Source organism: Podarcis muralis, chromosome 3 (assembly GCF_964188315.1).
Source record: "Podarcis muralis chromosome 3, rPodMur119.hap1.1, whole genome shotgun sequence".
In the NCBI taxonomy this organism is placed as follows: Eukaryota; Metazoa; Chordata; class Lepidosauria; order Squamata; family Lacertidae; genus Podarcis; species Podarcis muralis.
The window spans coordinates 84,726,513-84,742,689 of NC_135657.1; the positions used below are offsets into that span (position 1 = coordinate 84,726,513).

A 16,177-nucleotide genomic window follows, 5' to 3' on the forward strand; every position below is an offset into this window, starting at 1 on the left:
CATCCAGGAAACAAACAACTTCTTAATATATCCCATATCATGCAAAATCTGCATCCAGATGGGTATGTGTATCTTTCTATCTACAGCATTCAGTTTCCTGTCCATATTGCTGTTTTGTTTTGTTTTTCCAGATTGTAAAATGTTTGCATATGGTCAATGAGATTTAAGTGTGTGTAGAATTCCTAAACTGAATGCAAAAGCCTTTCCAGTGAAAAACAGATCATAATGAAGAACTGAATTTTGCCGATGGAAAAATTATAAACTTCCTTTTCCCTCCTCCAGCTTCTGGAAGCTGGCAGATTGCTTGTCAATTCTATGAATTAGAGAGAGCTGTTGTTGTTGTTTTGTTGTGTCCGACTCTTTGTGACCCCATGGACCAGAGCATGCCAGGCACTCCTGTCTTCCACCGCTTCCTGGAGTTTCGTCAAATTCATGTTGGTAGCTTCTATAACACTGTCCAACCATCTCGTCCTCTGTCGTCCCCTTCTCCTTGTGCCCTCAATCTTTCCCAGCATAAGGGTCTTTTCCAGGTAGTCTTCTCTTCTCATGAGATGGCCAAAGTATTGGAGATTCAGCTTCAGGACATGTCCTTTCAGTGAGCACTCAGGGCTGATTTCCTCCAGAATGGATAGGTTTGATCTTCTTGCAGTCCATGGGTCTACAAACATGCAAACCCTTTAGATGTGCGACTTTGTTATCTCAGAACCAAACCAGATGTGATGATAAAACACAACATTTTGGGTGACCCCCTCTCCATGCTCATGGTAGCGCTCTGCATCATATCCCATTCTGTTCCAGAGGGTTCTCCAACCCCCAGGAACAGCTTTTCAGGGTGAGTGCTTAAGTGGGTTGGAGACAGCAGGCCTTTTCAATAACGTGGCTCTACCAAATGGATTCAGTAAAGCTCCTCGGCTTGCAGCAGTACTAGCACTTGAAAACGTTTTAAGAATTTCTGGTTGATTTGGGCCAGAACATTCTGAGCTTTATTTCAACTGTGTCTAAGTGAATATGAACAGCTGCAATGTGGTTTGACGGTCCAGTGCAATAACACTTTCACATGGCTTGAAGTTCGAATAAAAAGGAATGGTCTTTCATGTGGTTTACTGGAGATGTCATAGCAAAAATGAAAGTGGCACAGATGATGTTCTTGTTCAGCACAAAAAACCACTACAGGTCAAAGCCGCATATAACCATATTAACGAATGGCATGGCAGGAAGAGGAGCACGTATGTGTGTATTAACTTGTTAATACAAAAATTATTTGCCCCATTTTGCCTTTTTTGTGCTTTATGAGTTGATTTGTATTTTAATGTAGATGCTCTGAATAGAGTGCAATGGGCAACCTTCTCGTTCCCCCTCACAATTTTTGGTGATTCTTAACCAAGGCTATATTTTGATTTGGGCAAGCATGAACTGTCTGGCAAGACTTGCTTTGCCCTGTGACACAAGCTAAAGAACAAAACAGAAAACATGTGGGAAATCCTTGACTGGAGAGCCTGATGCTTACCTTTTTCATTTCTTTTTTTGTCAAAAGAACCATGTGCCCTCCAAACTGGGTCAGGCAGGACCATGGTGCTGGGGAGAAATTTTAACTGTTTCCCTCCAGACCACTTTCCACACAAGTACTTCAGGGGGCATAAGAAAAATGGCACAGTGGGAAAGGATTAACCCTATTCCCCATGCCATGGTCCTTATCTAATTCATCACCTATCTCAGCACAGTGATGTGAAGAAAAAGAGAAGTTCCAGGAGACCCAGTCAGGACTCTCTCATCTACTTTGCTTCTAAAATGTAGGCTAAGGGTGTCTCTAGCCCCCCTCTTCCTCCAATGAACTGTGATTTGGGCAGGGTTTTCCCATATACTCCCATTTTCTGTGTCTTGGCCCACGCACAAATGAGGTGGCCCAAGGAGCGAACTCTAGAAAAACCTCTTAGTATTTGTCGTAGCAGGTGTTAATGAGTCCTTAGCTTGCCACTCAGCTCAGGAGAAAGAGCCTAAGGAGAGTAATAGAAGTGAATAGAGAATCCACAACACCTAGTGCTATTCCAGAGGATAAAGCGGGTGGTGACTACAGGGGGCAGGAAAGAAAGGGAGTCCTGTAACACAAGTGGAAGCCTGTTCCACTTGCATAATGGCAGCACTGGACTGGACACAAGTCCTAGGAGGCAACACTTCTAAATTACTCAATCTGTAGCAATCTTCAAAACCAGTAGTGCTTAAATTCTGCATTTTGTAACTTTTGTTTCTATGGTAACGTCTGCATGCACCAGAATAAATGTATTATATAAAAAGCATCAGCTACCTAAATGCTACAGAATAAAGGAAATATAATAACGAAAAAATCTAGTCAATGGTGGAAGAGAATATATGCAGTGCTCTTAGCTAAAATCTGAAAGGCTTTCTCTTTTCTGGCATTTTTCTTTTTCCATGTATATGATTTCTAGTGGGTGAGGGTTTTACAAGCATGTTTCTTGTAGCAGAGGCCTCAAATGGATCATTTGCAGCTTCACAACATGCCTTGTGGAGTCATTACAGCATCTTTCTTCAAGGCACATCTTCAAAGCTACCACAAAGCAAATGACTGCTCTCCATCTTGTTCTATAAATGAAGAACTCCTAGTTTTATAGCAAGCACTCTTTCCTAGTGCAAGGCCAGCTAATTTGGTTTGGGGGAAGGGAGGTTTTGCCTGTGATTGACAGGCATAAACTATGTGACCAGATTTAAGGTCCCTGTTACCTAATGTAGAGCTAAACTTTGACCTCTCATTTTAGCATCTTTTAAGACATTTTACAACTCTCAGGGTAATGATCAATGCACCTAACAATCTTTAATCAATAGATAACTGAGAAAATTGAAAAGAGCTATGCAATTATAAGCTTCCTTCACTGACTGTTTTTTAAAATTATTATTATTTAAATCAGAATCATCACCCATCAGCATTATACCAAGGAAACCAAAAAGTTCTTAATAATCTGGTAGGGAATTTACATTGAACAATTTTCTTTAACTCTCCTCTTCCACATCCCAAATGAGGGTATGGCTTTGGTTAATGAAACGTTTTACGAAATGTCAGTACTCATTAATGGAGACACAAATGGGAAAAAGAAATAGCAGCCTGAATCCCACACAAAATGCTATGTAGTACCAACAATTGACAAGTCTTGTACATCAGTGATTGAACATTTGAATGGGTTATTTAAGAACAAGCTATTTATATATTTCTGAGGCAATGTACTGATACTCTTCCTATAATTTTTGCTAGGGCCGGCTATGGAATCTGGAATCGAATGAATGCCATAAATGTAACATAACAGTAGGAATTAAGGAACATGTGGATCAACACCCTAATTTAATACAAGCAACTGTTGTAGATCAAGGACAGATTCACATGCATTAGTATCAAATGCAGGCTTTGAAAGTCCGTATTTGGGTGACTAATGTTAGTATCTGGTTCTCAGTGGTATTTCCAAGAGCTAATTCAAATGTTCAGGCACCTGCATTTTACATTCTTTTCATGCACCCACAGAGAGCACATGGAAGTACCTGGCTTGAAGATACCTCCCATGTCTCCTAATGCTCTAAGAAGAGACTAAATAAACCTGTTTCCGTATACTCAGAGCTCAATAGTTCTGAAACACACAAAAATGTAGAGCAGCCCTCCCCAACCTGAAGTCCTTCTTTTGGACTACAACTCCCATCAGACCTAGTCAGCATGGCCAATAGTCCAGGATAATGGCAGTTTAGTCCACCAAATGGAGGGCACCAAGTAGGGGAAGGCAGCTATATACACAGGTAGGGGTTACCTTTGCTAAGCTGCCCAACATGAATATTTGTCACAGGCCGCTTGTTTTCTCATTCTCTACTATTTCAGTTCTTTTTATATTTAATGATATCATTTCATTTACTGTTGAAGAAGTTCTTACTAGCAGAAAGCCTCTTGATCTTTATATGAAACATTAAATGATTTATTATTATTCTAACCGTAATTTTGTTTGCAAATCACTGAGGTTTAATCACCCACATTTCTTTATTTTGTATTTTATTTTAAGATAAATGTGTCAAAAGTGTGAGGAGGCCAAAAGGTTCTCTAAGAAAATGTACACTCTTTACTCCCACAGACTTTTAGTTCTACACATTTAGACCAGACCAGATGGGACAGAGAAAATTATTCCAATCATAACCAGAAAATTATTAATTAGGAGAGACTCTTCCTTGACCCTGACATCTGAGCAGGAATCTTTTTTTGGAAAGTGACATTTGTTTAGCTTACATTTAGATTTTACATTTTGTAAAACCCGTTTTAATTTATTGATGGCTTTTCATCACAGGTTATCTTGTTGTGTTCACCTGCAAATGCTACCTCCTCTTTCTTCAGACTTCTCCAGATTACACATAATAACCAGACCCGCAGATATGTTGCTAAACAGAATTCTTAGCTTACATGTGCACCATATGGTTATGTGTGTATGATATGCCTCTGAACGTATTAAGAACAGCTGGCACAGCATGTCCCACATGGTTTGAGCATATCTGCACCATAAACTTATATGACTCTTATACCAGTGTTGCTATTATAGTTTCCCCCCAGAGAAGCCTGGAAATTGCACTTCAGAGAGGTCAGTGTCAATTCTCTGCTAGAGAGTCCCCAACCCCTTCCATACAACAGTTCACTAGGTTTCCATGAGAGAATGAATAAGGTTGTGATCTGAGCCCCTTTCAGGGGCTAATTCTATGAAAAATGAATGTGTATGAAGCAGCAGGCTCCAAACCGAACCCCGTCAACAATTATTTGGAGCAGAGGTACTCAAGTTATAAGTACCCATGCTCGACTTAGATGGGCCTCTCCATATCAAGCTCCTTCCGTTTCATGAAACCCAAAAAGGTTTTATTTTAGAAAAGGGGAGATGGAATGGCAGTTAGCAGAAAGCTCCCTCAACAAGGAAGGCCTTGGTGGCAAATATCATGCAAAGTGAAGGGATTTTATTTTTTTAAAGCATGGGGAAAACAGAATGTCAGCGTCTGAGGAACATCTCACCAGGAGGAGGTGCCATACTATGCTGCTTGAAAGGTTCAGGGCAGTACCTCACAGAAAATATAACCAGATTGACCCCAACAGATTTCTGCAGTCGCCATAACAAAGTTCAACAAAGCAAAATATGGCTTCTCATTCAGCTGTTGCAACACAAGCATCTTAGTTCCTGCTCAGGAACAGCCTGTTGCGTAAGCAAGCATAAACCAGTTGTTCATGAATCTACTCACCCTCTGGCCTTCTTTCCCAGGTGGCCCCTGAGGACCTTCTATTCCTGGCACACCCTGTAAATACAAATAGTTTAGAACGTTTCTCATTAATATTACTTAGTTGTACAATGGAATTCAAAATCTTAGTGAGAAAGACTTCACTAACGTTTAATCAACCACCTCTCCTTGCCCAATATCCATATATTGGTCATATCTACTTATGGGTAGAGCTGAAAAGTGTTAAATGTGTGAAAAGGTACGTAGAAAGCTGCACGTGCAATGGAAATGCCTGCTGGGTCAAAATTGCTGCAGTTTTGATACAGCATCGCTTATGCGATCTAGAAAGACAATGCACTAGGGAATACTGTAAATGTTGCAAAGGATGATGATGAACTTATTTTACTAATAAATGGCAGCCTCAATGTCTGATCGCTTCACACACTGTTTTCTAGACAGGTAGGTAGCCATGTTGGTCTGCCGTAGTTAAAAAAAAAAAAATCCTTCCAGTAGCACCTTAGAGACCAACTAAGTTTGTTATTGGTATGAGCTTTCATGTGCATCCACACTTCTTCAGATATCTGAAGAATATCTGGGATGCAGGTGGCGCTGTGGGTTAAACCACAGAGCCTAGGACTTGCCGATCAGAAGGTCGGCGGTTCGAATCCCCGTGATGGGGTGAGCTCCCGTTGCTCGGTTCCTGTTCCTGCCAACCTAGGAGTTTGAAAGCACATCAAAGTGCAAGTAGATAAATAGGTACTGCTCCGGCGGGAAGGTAAACGGCATTTCTGTGCGCTGCTCTGGTTCGCCAGAAGCGGCTTAGTCATGCTGGCCACATGACCCGGAAGCTGTACGCCGGCTCCCTCGGCCAGTAAAGCGAGATGAGCGCCGCAACCCCAGAGTCGGTCACGACAGGACCTAATGGTCAGGGGTCCCTTTACCTTTTTAAGGTGCTACTGGAAGGAATTTTAAAATTTTGTTTTCTAGACAGTGACATTATTCTTATACCCTCTCCTCTTTCCCAAATGGTGAGAAGTCAAAGGGCAGAGATAAAAGATTTTGTTTCCTCTGAATAACTTATGCAAGCAGTAAATAAAGGAGGCAAGCAGAAGCTCCTACAGGAGGCAGTAAAATGGCCAACTTCACATCAGATCCCTAGAGAGAGTTCCTTTGTACTCCTAGGAACTTCCGCATCAGCCAGCTCAGAACAATCTTTTCCCAGAATTCAAGTGGCAAAACGGCTTTTAGTTGTCTCTCTTGGCATTTTCAGACATTTAGTGTGTCAGTACACTGAATGGACATGAGGAGTAGGAACAACAGAAAGCCCCACTCACTATGCCTGTTCAGTTTACTGTCTGAAAAAAAACCCTATGTCTATGCAAAGCCTAAATTCATAATGTTTACTCAAATGGGAACCGTGTAAGCTTTGTTTTTTATGACACCCACAGAAGCCTTCATCAGTACCCCCAGCAGGGACCTCAGACTCTGATTCATCTAAAAAAATAAAATCAAATCTCTAGCCCTTGTAGGAAGTTATGAAGCAAAATGTGCAGGTACTCTTTTAAGCGATTTATCTGAAATAACCTAGCCTGTCTGTTCCCATCTGCCAGTGTTTTTAGCCAATGAGTGAAGTGAGAGTTGAGATTGATAAGTGAATTTGGACACCAAGCAGCAGAAATCCCTGGGGTCACATCTGAATCAAGAATCATAGTTTGTTTTATTCTAACACAACATTACCGGTAAGCCCAAGAACAAAACCTTGGCTATAAATCATGGTATCTTGGGAGTGGAACAAACCACAAACCCTAGTGAAGACACAACACTAAACCAGGGGTTGCAATTTCATTCCTTCCGAAGCTAGTGGTGGACAGGGGAGCACATTCAAGGTAAGCCATTTACTATGGTTTACTATGACATGCAACCTGAATCTATGTCTTTGGGTCTCCACCTAAAATTCATACAATAGTTTTATAAAATCCCTTTGCAATGGAATGAGAAAGTAATCATGGCTAGCTCGCCCCACTGATTTTCATGGGACTTGATTTAAACTCAGCTATTGTTCTCTGAATTTTAGAATTTATTCCCATGTTCTAGAACAGGAATAAAGAAAATTATGTTCAGTGGTGAAGGTGATAAAAATTGAAAAGAATATGGGAGATACTAAAACTGCTAGATTACATGCCTCAAAGGGAAGCTATTGCTTGATTAAATTAATACTGTGAATCATTTCATATAAAATTTAATCACTTCAAGGAGTTCCCTCTTGCCCCTTTAAAAAAACAAAACCATTCTTCCTGCCAGACTCAAAAGACCCAAGAATATTCTTCATGCCTTATTAATTAATCACAAGGTATTTCTTTTGTTGCATATATGTGAAATGTTAATAAGCTGAGGTCATGAAGACTTTTCTGAACCACTGTGGCCAAAATTGCTACTATTAGTTATTATACAGCTGAAAGCTAAAATTAAATGACATATTTATAATGTGATAATGTATGTATAACATGTTCAGAGGAATAAAGTACTGGATAAAGTCAGCATGCATTGTAAGTGTTATGTATAATGAAAACAAAATATATTATACCAAATCTAACAAACAGATTTTCTACTTTTCATTGTTCTACTAAGTGTTTGAGGGTGAATATGAAGGGTTGTACCTAAATAAGTTAGAGCAGACCCACTGAAATTCATGGATCAAAATTAAGTCTTCCTCAGTGATTGCTCAGTTAAACCATTCCTCAGTTAAACTTTTAAGTATTCTCATTTTTTCTTTGTGCTTGTACTTACATCTATTTTATTCTAAGGGTGGGGCGGGTTTCATGCTCTTTCAGTTTCAAAGATTGCACTATTAACACACAAGAGCTTACTATGTGAAACATCCTAACTATATCATTTAAAGTCTTGAAGGGGGGTTGCATTGCTACATTGCAATGAAGTGCATTAGGAATGGAAAGAAACTGAATAATTTTACATCATTATCCTAATGAAAAATATAATATCATTTTTGTGTCAATTGCAGAGTCTGCAAGGTTGTTGTTTTCCAAAACATAAATCTCCTCAGGGGCCAAAAAAACCCCATATTTACTCAAGCTTCCCTGAATAACTGTGCAAGGGAGATAAAAATAGCCTAAAATGACAGCAACATATTCTGATTCTCTTGACAGGTTTACCTTGACAAGATACTCCCACTGCATGCAAATAAAATTAAACAAGATTAAAAATCCAAGAGCACAGTACTGCACAACCTGCCCTGGGTGCGGGAAGGAAAACCCTGCTCTTATTCTCCAATATTGGAAGCATGTGACCAAAGTTGCAGACAACCAGCTGCAACTCTGTTCTTTAAATTATTGGATCAAACAGCAACTATACTGGTAACTATTCTGCTATGTGCAGAAAGATCCTTATACACTTCTATCACGTCCCCGTTTACTCATCTTTTGTTCTAAGTTAAAAGCCCCAAATGTTGCAACCATGTTTATAGGGAATTGTTCCAGCCCCATGATCATTTTGGTTGCAAAATGGTAGTCACTGTTGTCTACAACAGTATACAATGGTACCTCAGGTTACATACGCTTCAGGTTACACACACTTCAGGTTACAGACTCTGCTAACCCAGAAATAGTGCTTCAGGAGAAGAACAGAAATCGGGCTCTGGCGGCGCGGTGGCAGTGGGAGGCCCCATCAGCTAAAGTGGTGCTTCAGGTTAAGAACAGTTTCAGGTTAAGTATGGACCTCCGGAACGAATTAAGTACAGTGGTGCCTCGCAAGACGAAATTAATTTGTTCCGCAAGTTTATTCTTCTTGCGAGTTTTTCGTCTTGCGAAGCACGGTTTCCCATAGGAATGCATTGAAAATCAATTAATGCGTTCCTAGGGAAACCGCTTGCCAGGCTGGCGGTGCGGAGAAGGGCTTTTCTCCCCACCGCAAGCCTTCAGGACAGGTACGGGAACAGAGGGGAAGGCGCGCAGCGCTTTCCCTCTGTTCCCGGGGCTTGCGTGGGAGGAGGGTTTTTCCTCCCCACCGCCAACATTCAGAACAGCATTCTGAATGTTGGCGGTGGGAAGGAAAACCCTCCTCCCACCCCAAGTCTTCAGGAAAGCCATCCGAAGCCGGGCGGCGGGAGAAGGTGTCCCCGCCCCCCCGCCCGGCATCAGAGCTTCGTTCCGATGGCGGGTGGCGGGAGGAGGTGTCCCCTGTTGGCTATTTGCAGTATGGTAGCGCTGCAGATAGCTTGCTGGGGAGATCATGCATTAAAAATGAAAAGGACTCAAAAATAACTTAAACAAGGTTTTAATAAGAAAAACAAAAACTCCATTTACACTAAATACATTAACAACCAAACCAGACCCAACCACCAACCCAAACCCCAGGGTAATGGGAGAGCTAGGTGCTGCTCCTTATATACTAAACCCAAATGCTGACACACCTTAATCAAATACAACTCAGCAGCACCTGCTATGTTTCACAGCTTTAAAGTTGGGTCTCGTTATCTTGCTCTGGCCCTTGCTCTGGCCCCTTTAAGATATACACATCGAGTGGAACAATGATGAACCTTTACATTTAAAGAAACCATTCAACATTTCCCCTGCGGTTCATCATTGTGGAACAAAAACAGAAAGCATACTTTGTACATGTTTTTCATGTGTAACCTTTGGAAGTGCTTTTGTAAAAATGTCCGCAATTTGACTGTCACCAGGAACATATTCAAATACAACCATTTCATCAGCAATTAGTTGCTTTACAAATTCTAAACGTAACCTTAAGACTCTAGTGCGCTGCGTATTGGTCTCTGAGCACAGGATAGCAAGTCCACTCTGGGAATCAAGGTAAACTTTTACTGGTAGTGTTACTTGCATCTGTAGGTCTGCAAACACTTGCAGATACCATTCTACATCACGAGTGGCCTGAACGCATGCACACAATTCACTTTCTGTTGTGGAGAGACAAATAATGGTTTGTGTTTGGGACTTCCATTCAAATGGACAACCGTTATAACAAAACACCATACCAGACACACCCCTGCAATTATTTTGTTCCATTGCATGAGATGCATCACAGAAAATTTCAAAACCTTTGTCAATACATGTTGTAAACTGCAACCTATAATGTTTGGTATGTTTAAGGTACATTACCACTCTCTTAAGAGCAGAGAAACATTGTGTAGTAGGCTTTTCCACAAATTTTGCCAGAAAGTGAAAAGCATAAGTTATATCTGGTCTTGAGATTCTTTGAATGAAATTTAGCTTGCCTATAGCAGAACGATACAAAGTTTTGTTAGGAAATGGCTTGTCTTCACCTGTAAAGGTGAAACCACACACCATAGGTGTTTCCTTCCCATTTGCATTTTCTAAACATAGCATTTCAACAAGATCATCAATTTTTGCAGTTTGATGAACCAGAAAAGATCCATTTTTGCCTTTCTCAATTTGCATGGATAAGTAATTTTTAGCTATGCCTAATTCCACTACATCAAATTTCTTCTGTAACTGTGATACCACCTGTTCATATTCCTGTTTAGTTTTTGTAGAAATTAATACGTCATCTACATACACACATATTTTTGTTACAGAGTTTGCCCTTTCCTTTATGAACACACAATTGTCTGCCTTTCCTTGTGAAAAACCAATATCCAGCAATTCTTTTGCTAAAGTTTGGTGCCAATTCCTTCCACTTTGGTGCAGACCATAAAGGGATTTGTTTAATTTGCATACCAAACCTTCAGCGGCGTCTATGCCTTCAGGAACACGCATAAAAATTTGTTCTTTTAAATCTGCAAACAAATATGCAGTTTTTATATCTAGGTGATAAACGGAATGTCCACGCTGTGATGCATCTTTTAACAAAAGCTTAACTGTTTCATATTTTACGCTTGGTGAATAACACAAATCATAATCTTTGCCTGGAATTTGTTGAAAACCCCTAGCAACTAATCTTGCTTTGTACCTTACAACTTCATTTTTGTCATTCGTTTTAACTCTATAAACCCATTTCGAATCAATAAGTCTCATATCTGGGGTTTGTGGTACAAGAGACCAAGTGTTATGCTCTTTTAAAGAAGCTATCTCGGAGTTCATAGCTTTATACCAATTTGCAGCTTGTTGCTTAGGTAATTTCTGAACATCACTGTAGCTTTTTGGCTCAAAAACTACCTTATTGGCATACACAGTATTAAAATGTTCATCTGCAAATCGTTGTGGCTTCTGTCTCTTTCTATCTGAACGTCTCAGTCCAGAAGGAGAGTCAGACTTCTCAGACTTAATGGGACTAAGTAAACCACTAGTTTCAGGTTGTAAATCATTGTCAGATTGAAGAGGTGCCTGTAGGCTAAGCTCACGGTCAGAAAACTCAAGAGAATCTGACCTCCCCTCGGGTGCCTGTGACTTTAAATCATCAAACAATTTATCAGACTCAACAGGCTTTTTGTCTTTTCCCATTAATTCAGAAGCACTATTTCCTGCTGCTTCTTCTGCTGTTTCTTCCTCTTCTTCCTCAGTATTATCTATACCATCAGTATCTTGGAAGATAGCAACTCCATTCCAATTTACAGTTTGTATCATGCTTCTGGTAATATGAAATTTGCCAGTTGCTGGTATGTAAATTCTGTACGCCCCCTGCTGGTAGCCCATTAATTTTCCCTGGACACTACGTTCACCCAATTTTTGCTTAGCAGGATAATGCATAATTACATCTGAACCCCAAATGCGGAGGTATTTCAGATTAGGGCGTTTTTTAAACAGTTTCTCATAGGGGGTGACATCTAAACCAGTATGATAACTGCGATTTCTAACGTAACAAAATGCATTAAGTGCTTCAGCCCAAAAGTCTTTGGGCAGATTAGCATCATGCAGATACGTTTTAACCCCTGCCTGTAGGTCACGCTGCACAACTTCAACAAGCCCATTTTGCCAGGGACTTCGGGGGCAAGATAACTCATGAGTAGTCCCCTGCGCTTCCAGGAATTTCTCAAAATCCTCAGAAACAAATTCCCCGCCCCGGTCAGAAAACAGGTTCTTAATTGGTTTGTTAAAGTGCGTTTTTACCCAGTTGCAAAAAACTTTATACTTTTCAAATGCTTGGGACTTCTCAGCTATTGCATAAGTCCAACAGTATCTACTATACTGGTCTATCAGAGTAAGCCAGTACTTAGAACCTCCTAATGATGGTGGGAGTGGCCCAACTAAATCACAATGTACACGCTCAAATGGTTCAGTTACTTTCCTATCTGAGCACCTACCCTTGCGTGCAACCTTAATCTTATTCTTGCAACAGGATAGACATTGCATAAAGAATTTACATGGTTTTAAGTTGAGGCCATTAACGATATTCTTTGTCTTAATTACATCAGCAAAATTCAGGTGTCCCAGAATTCTGTGCGCCTCATGGACACACCCGGAATGAGGCCTTACATTCCTCAACCCCTGGCTTGACTGTGCTGCTCTGCAATTTATAGGCGATTGGGAGTAGGTGCGAAAATACAGTCTATATAAACCATCAGAGTCCCGGGCATACAATAAACGTTTGTTCCCATCAAAAAACTCACACATTGATTTTAAGAAACGCACAGTTATGCCTTGACGAGCAAAGCACCTTACTGACAATAAATTGTCCACTGACGGGCAGTAAATGCAGTTTGCTATTGTAATGTTTAAAGAGTCAAGTTTAACAGTACCTCTGCCAAGCGACTGCAAGACTTGTGAATTGGCTAAATGTACATTACCAATTTCCTCTTCGAAAGAAATAAACAAGCTTCGATCATTGCAGATGTGCTGAGATGCTCCAGAGTCTATAATAAAAGACTTCCACTTGGCATCTTTAATTCTTTTACGATTTGTAGTCCAAGCATGAAAAGCTCGCGGCTCGTTTCTGTCTTTACTATACGATGTCTGCTGTTGGGCTGACAACCGTGACTGACGAACAGAAACAGACTTGGGAGTACTTTGCTTTCTTTTGGCTCTGCAGTCCTTTGCAAAATGTCCTTGCTTATTGCAGAACCAACAACGCTTTGCAGCTTTAAATGCAGTTGTATCACCACAGGTTTGCATATGGCGTTCCTCATTCTTTCTGGAAATAGGAGTGCTTATGGCACAAGCCTCCCTTCTATCCAACTCGCCCATTAATCTTGCCGTTACCCCTTCCACAGTTAATTGTGCTGGTGGAACAGCAGATATCTGGCTAGCTATACCATCAAAGTCCTCATTAAGGGAACAAAGGATGATAAAAACATACTGAATATCAGGTATCACCATGTCCCTTCGAATTAATTCGCCGCGTATTGCCTCCAGACGTCTCAAGTGTGCTGCCAAATCACTACCAGGCTGCAACTTCGTCTGGTACAACTGCTTGAAAAACGACAATGCAGATGCTGACTCTTTTCTAACATGCACTGCTGCAAGACTGTCCCACATTTCTTTGGCAGTTTTCTTATTTCTTATATAGACTACTTGCTGGTCGCTGACTGCCAAATTAATTATCGCCCTGGCTTTTGCATCTCCTTTCGACCAAGCATTAGTTACAGGGTCAGGAGGGTCATCAGTTACATAGGTCCATACTTCTCTAGAGGTCAAAAGCGCCTCCACCCGAAAAGACCATAAACTATAGTTCTCATCTGTTAGCTGTGGGAAGACCAGAGCCTTCTCAGCTTCAGGAACCCGGTCAACCATTCTGGAACTCTTCCAGACCCACAAAAAATTACACTAACAGGAGAAGGAGTTTTCAAACCTTTCTCAGAGTCCAAAAATATGCAGTCATCCACTCAGCAGCTGGGCCCATAACCAAAGATGTTGGCTATTTGCAGTATGGTAGCGCTGCAGATAGCTTGCTGGGGAGATCATGCATTAAAAATGAAAAGGACTCAAAAATAACTTAAACAAGGTTTTAATAAGAAAAACAAAAACTCCATTTACACTAAATACATTAACAACCAAACCAGACCCAACCACCAACCCAAACCCCAGGGTAATGGGAGAGCTAGGTGCTGCTCCTTATATACTAAACCCAAATGCTGACACACCTTAATCAAATACAACTCAGCAGCACCTGCTATGTTTCACAGCTTTAAAGTTGGGTCTCGTTATCTTGCTCTGGCCCTTGCTCTGGCCCCTTTAAGATATACACATCGAGTGGAACAATGATGAACCTTTACATTTAAAGAAACCATTCAACACCGCCCCCCCGCCCGGCATCGGAGCTTCGTTCCGATGGCGGGCGGCGGGAGAACGCGTTCCCGCCCCCCCGCCCGGCATCGGAGCTTCGTTCCGATGGCGGGCGGCGGGAGAACGCGTTCCCGCCCCCCCGCCCGGCATCGGAGCTTCGTTCCGATGGCGGGCGGCGGGAGAACGCGTTCCCGCCCCCCCCCGCCCGGCATCGGAGCTTCGTTCGGATGGCGGGCGGCGGGAGAACGCGTTCCCGCCCCCCCGCCCGGCATCGGAGCTTCGTTCCGATGGCGGGCGGCGGGAGAACGCGTTCCCGCCCCCCCGCCCGGCATCGGAGCTTCGTTCCGATGGCGGGCGGCGGGAGAACGCGTTCCCGCCCCCCCCCGCCCGGCATCGGAGCTTCGTTCCGATGGCGGGCGGCGGAAGAACGCGTTCCCGCCCCCCCCCCGCCCGGCATCGGAGCTTCGTTCCGATGGCGGGCGGCGGGAGGAGGTCCGAGGACAGTGGGGAAGACACGCTGCGCTTCCCCGCTGTCCCGGAGATTTCCCTATGGGCTTTCGTTCTGCGAAGCAAGCCCATAGGGAAAATCGTCTTGCGAAGCAACTCGCAAACGGAAAACCCTTTCGTCTAGCGGGTTTTCCGTCTTGCGAGGCGTTCGTCTTGCGGGGTACCACTGTACTTAACCTGAGGTACCACTGTAATCTGCAGCTTTAGAGCTTTATACAATGTGTACTCTGTATGTCACTTGTTTGCTGAATTTGTATCTGAAAGTGACCACCGAACGTGTCCAGGCCTGAGTGACCAGCTTCCTCATTCTGTTTGCTTTGCGCTGAACATGTTATCTGATGCTTCATTTGACAAGGCCCCAAGGAGTACGGAGCCAGCATTCCAAGTATCTGTTTAGTAAGCAAATCTTAGGTACTTCTGCTTGTGACTGACTTAACCCTTGGCTTCTGTGTAAACATTTGGTGCCATCTGGATGAGTATTTTATAACTCTGCAAAGGGATAGGCCCACAGGAACGTAGAGACGGACGCTCATTTTCCTGGGGAACTAAAAGCTACGGATCAAATGTCAAGAGGAATAGCTTTCATATACTTTACAAGAGAGATCACTATACCACCTTCCTTCACCTGTCACTCTTGTGACATGACATGCACAGGCTTAAGCTCTCGATGCCAGAAAGGAGAGGGGAGCTTAGCCAACTGTGTCATTTCGGATAAAAGTCTCTGACTTCTTTCGCCTTATTCAGCACCTTGACAAAACTATGAAGCTAATGCTGTCATCTCTGGTGTTCAGTCACTGGATGGACCTAGTGATACACATTAAGAATCTTAGATGTGAAAACGATTACTTATGTGGGTCCTCAGTAAACTAGGCTGCCATTCCATTTGATTTAATGGGGCTTACACCCAAGTAGACATGCCTAGAACTGTGATGTTACATCCTCTTTAATGTTGAGGAAATAATCTAGCTCATATGAGGAGGTTAAAAATTCAAGTTTTAAATTAATGCTTTTAAAACATACTATAATGTATAAATAATGTATTATAAAAGGTAAATATTATTCAGCACCTCAGGTAGCCCAATTCAAAATCCATTTTATTAGAAATAAATTCAACTTATTTTTTTCCCCTTGACACCCCCAAATAATTAAGAGGTCTAAATCCACATTTTTCTTAAATATATAGTAGGCTTGATCCAGAAATCCCAGGTGATTTTATATGCCAGTTATGCAAAAACCTTGGTAATATAGTGATGCTGACAGAATGTGTAGTCACATGTGTGACT

At 41.9% G+C, this 16,177-nt stretch overlaps 1 protein-coding gene across 4 annotated transcripts in view; it reads right to left on the bottom strand.

The window, feature by feature from the left end:
• COL19A1 (collagen type XIX alpha 1 chain) overlaps positions 1–16,177 on the bottom strand; it is a 192,001-nt gene that overhangs the window by 72,437 nt on the left and 103,387 nt on the right. For all 4 annotated transcript variants that reach the window (XM_077926263.1, XM_077926265.1, XM_077926264.1 and 1 more), the window contains exon 16: positions 5,260–5,313. In XM_077926263.1, the coding sequence (XP_077782389.1) occupies positions 5,260–5,313 (54 nt within the window). The remainder of the gene's footprint in view (positions 1–5,259; positions 5,314–16,177) is intronic.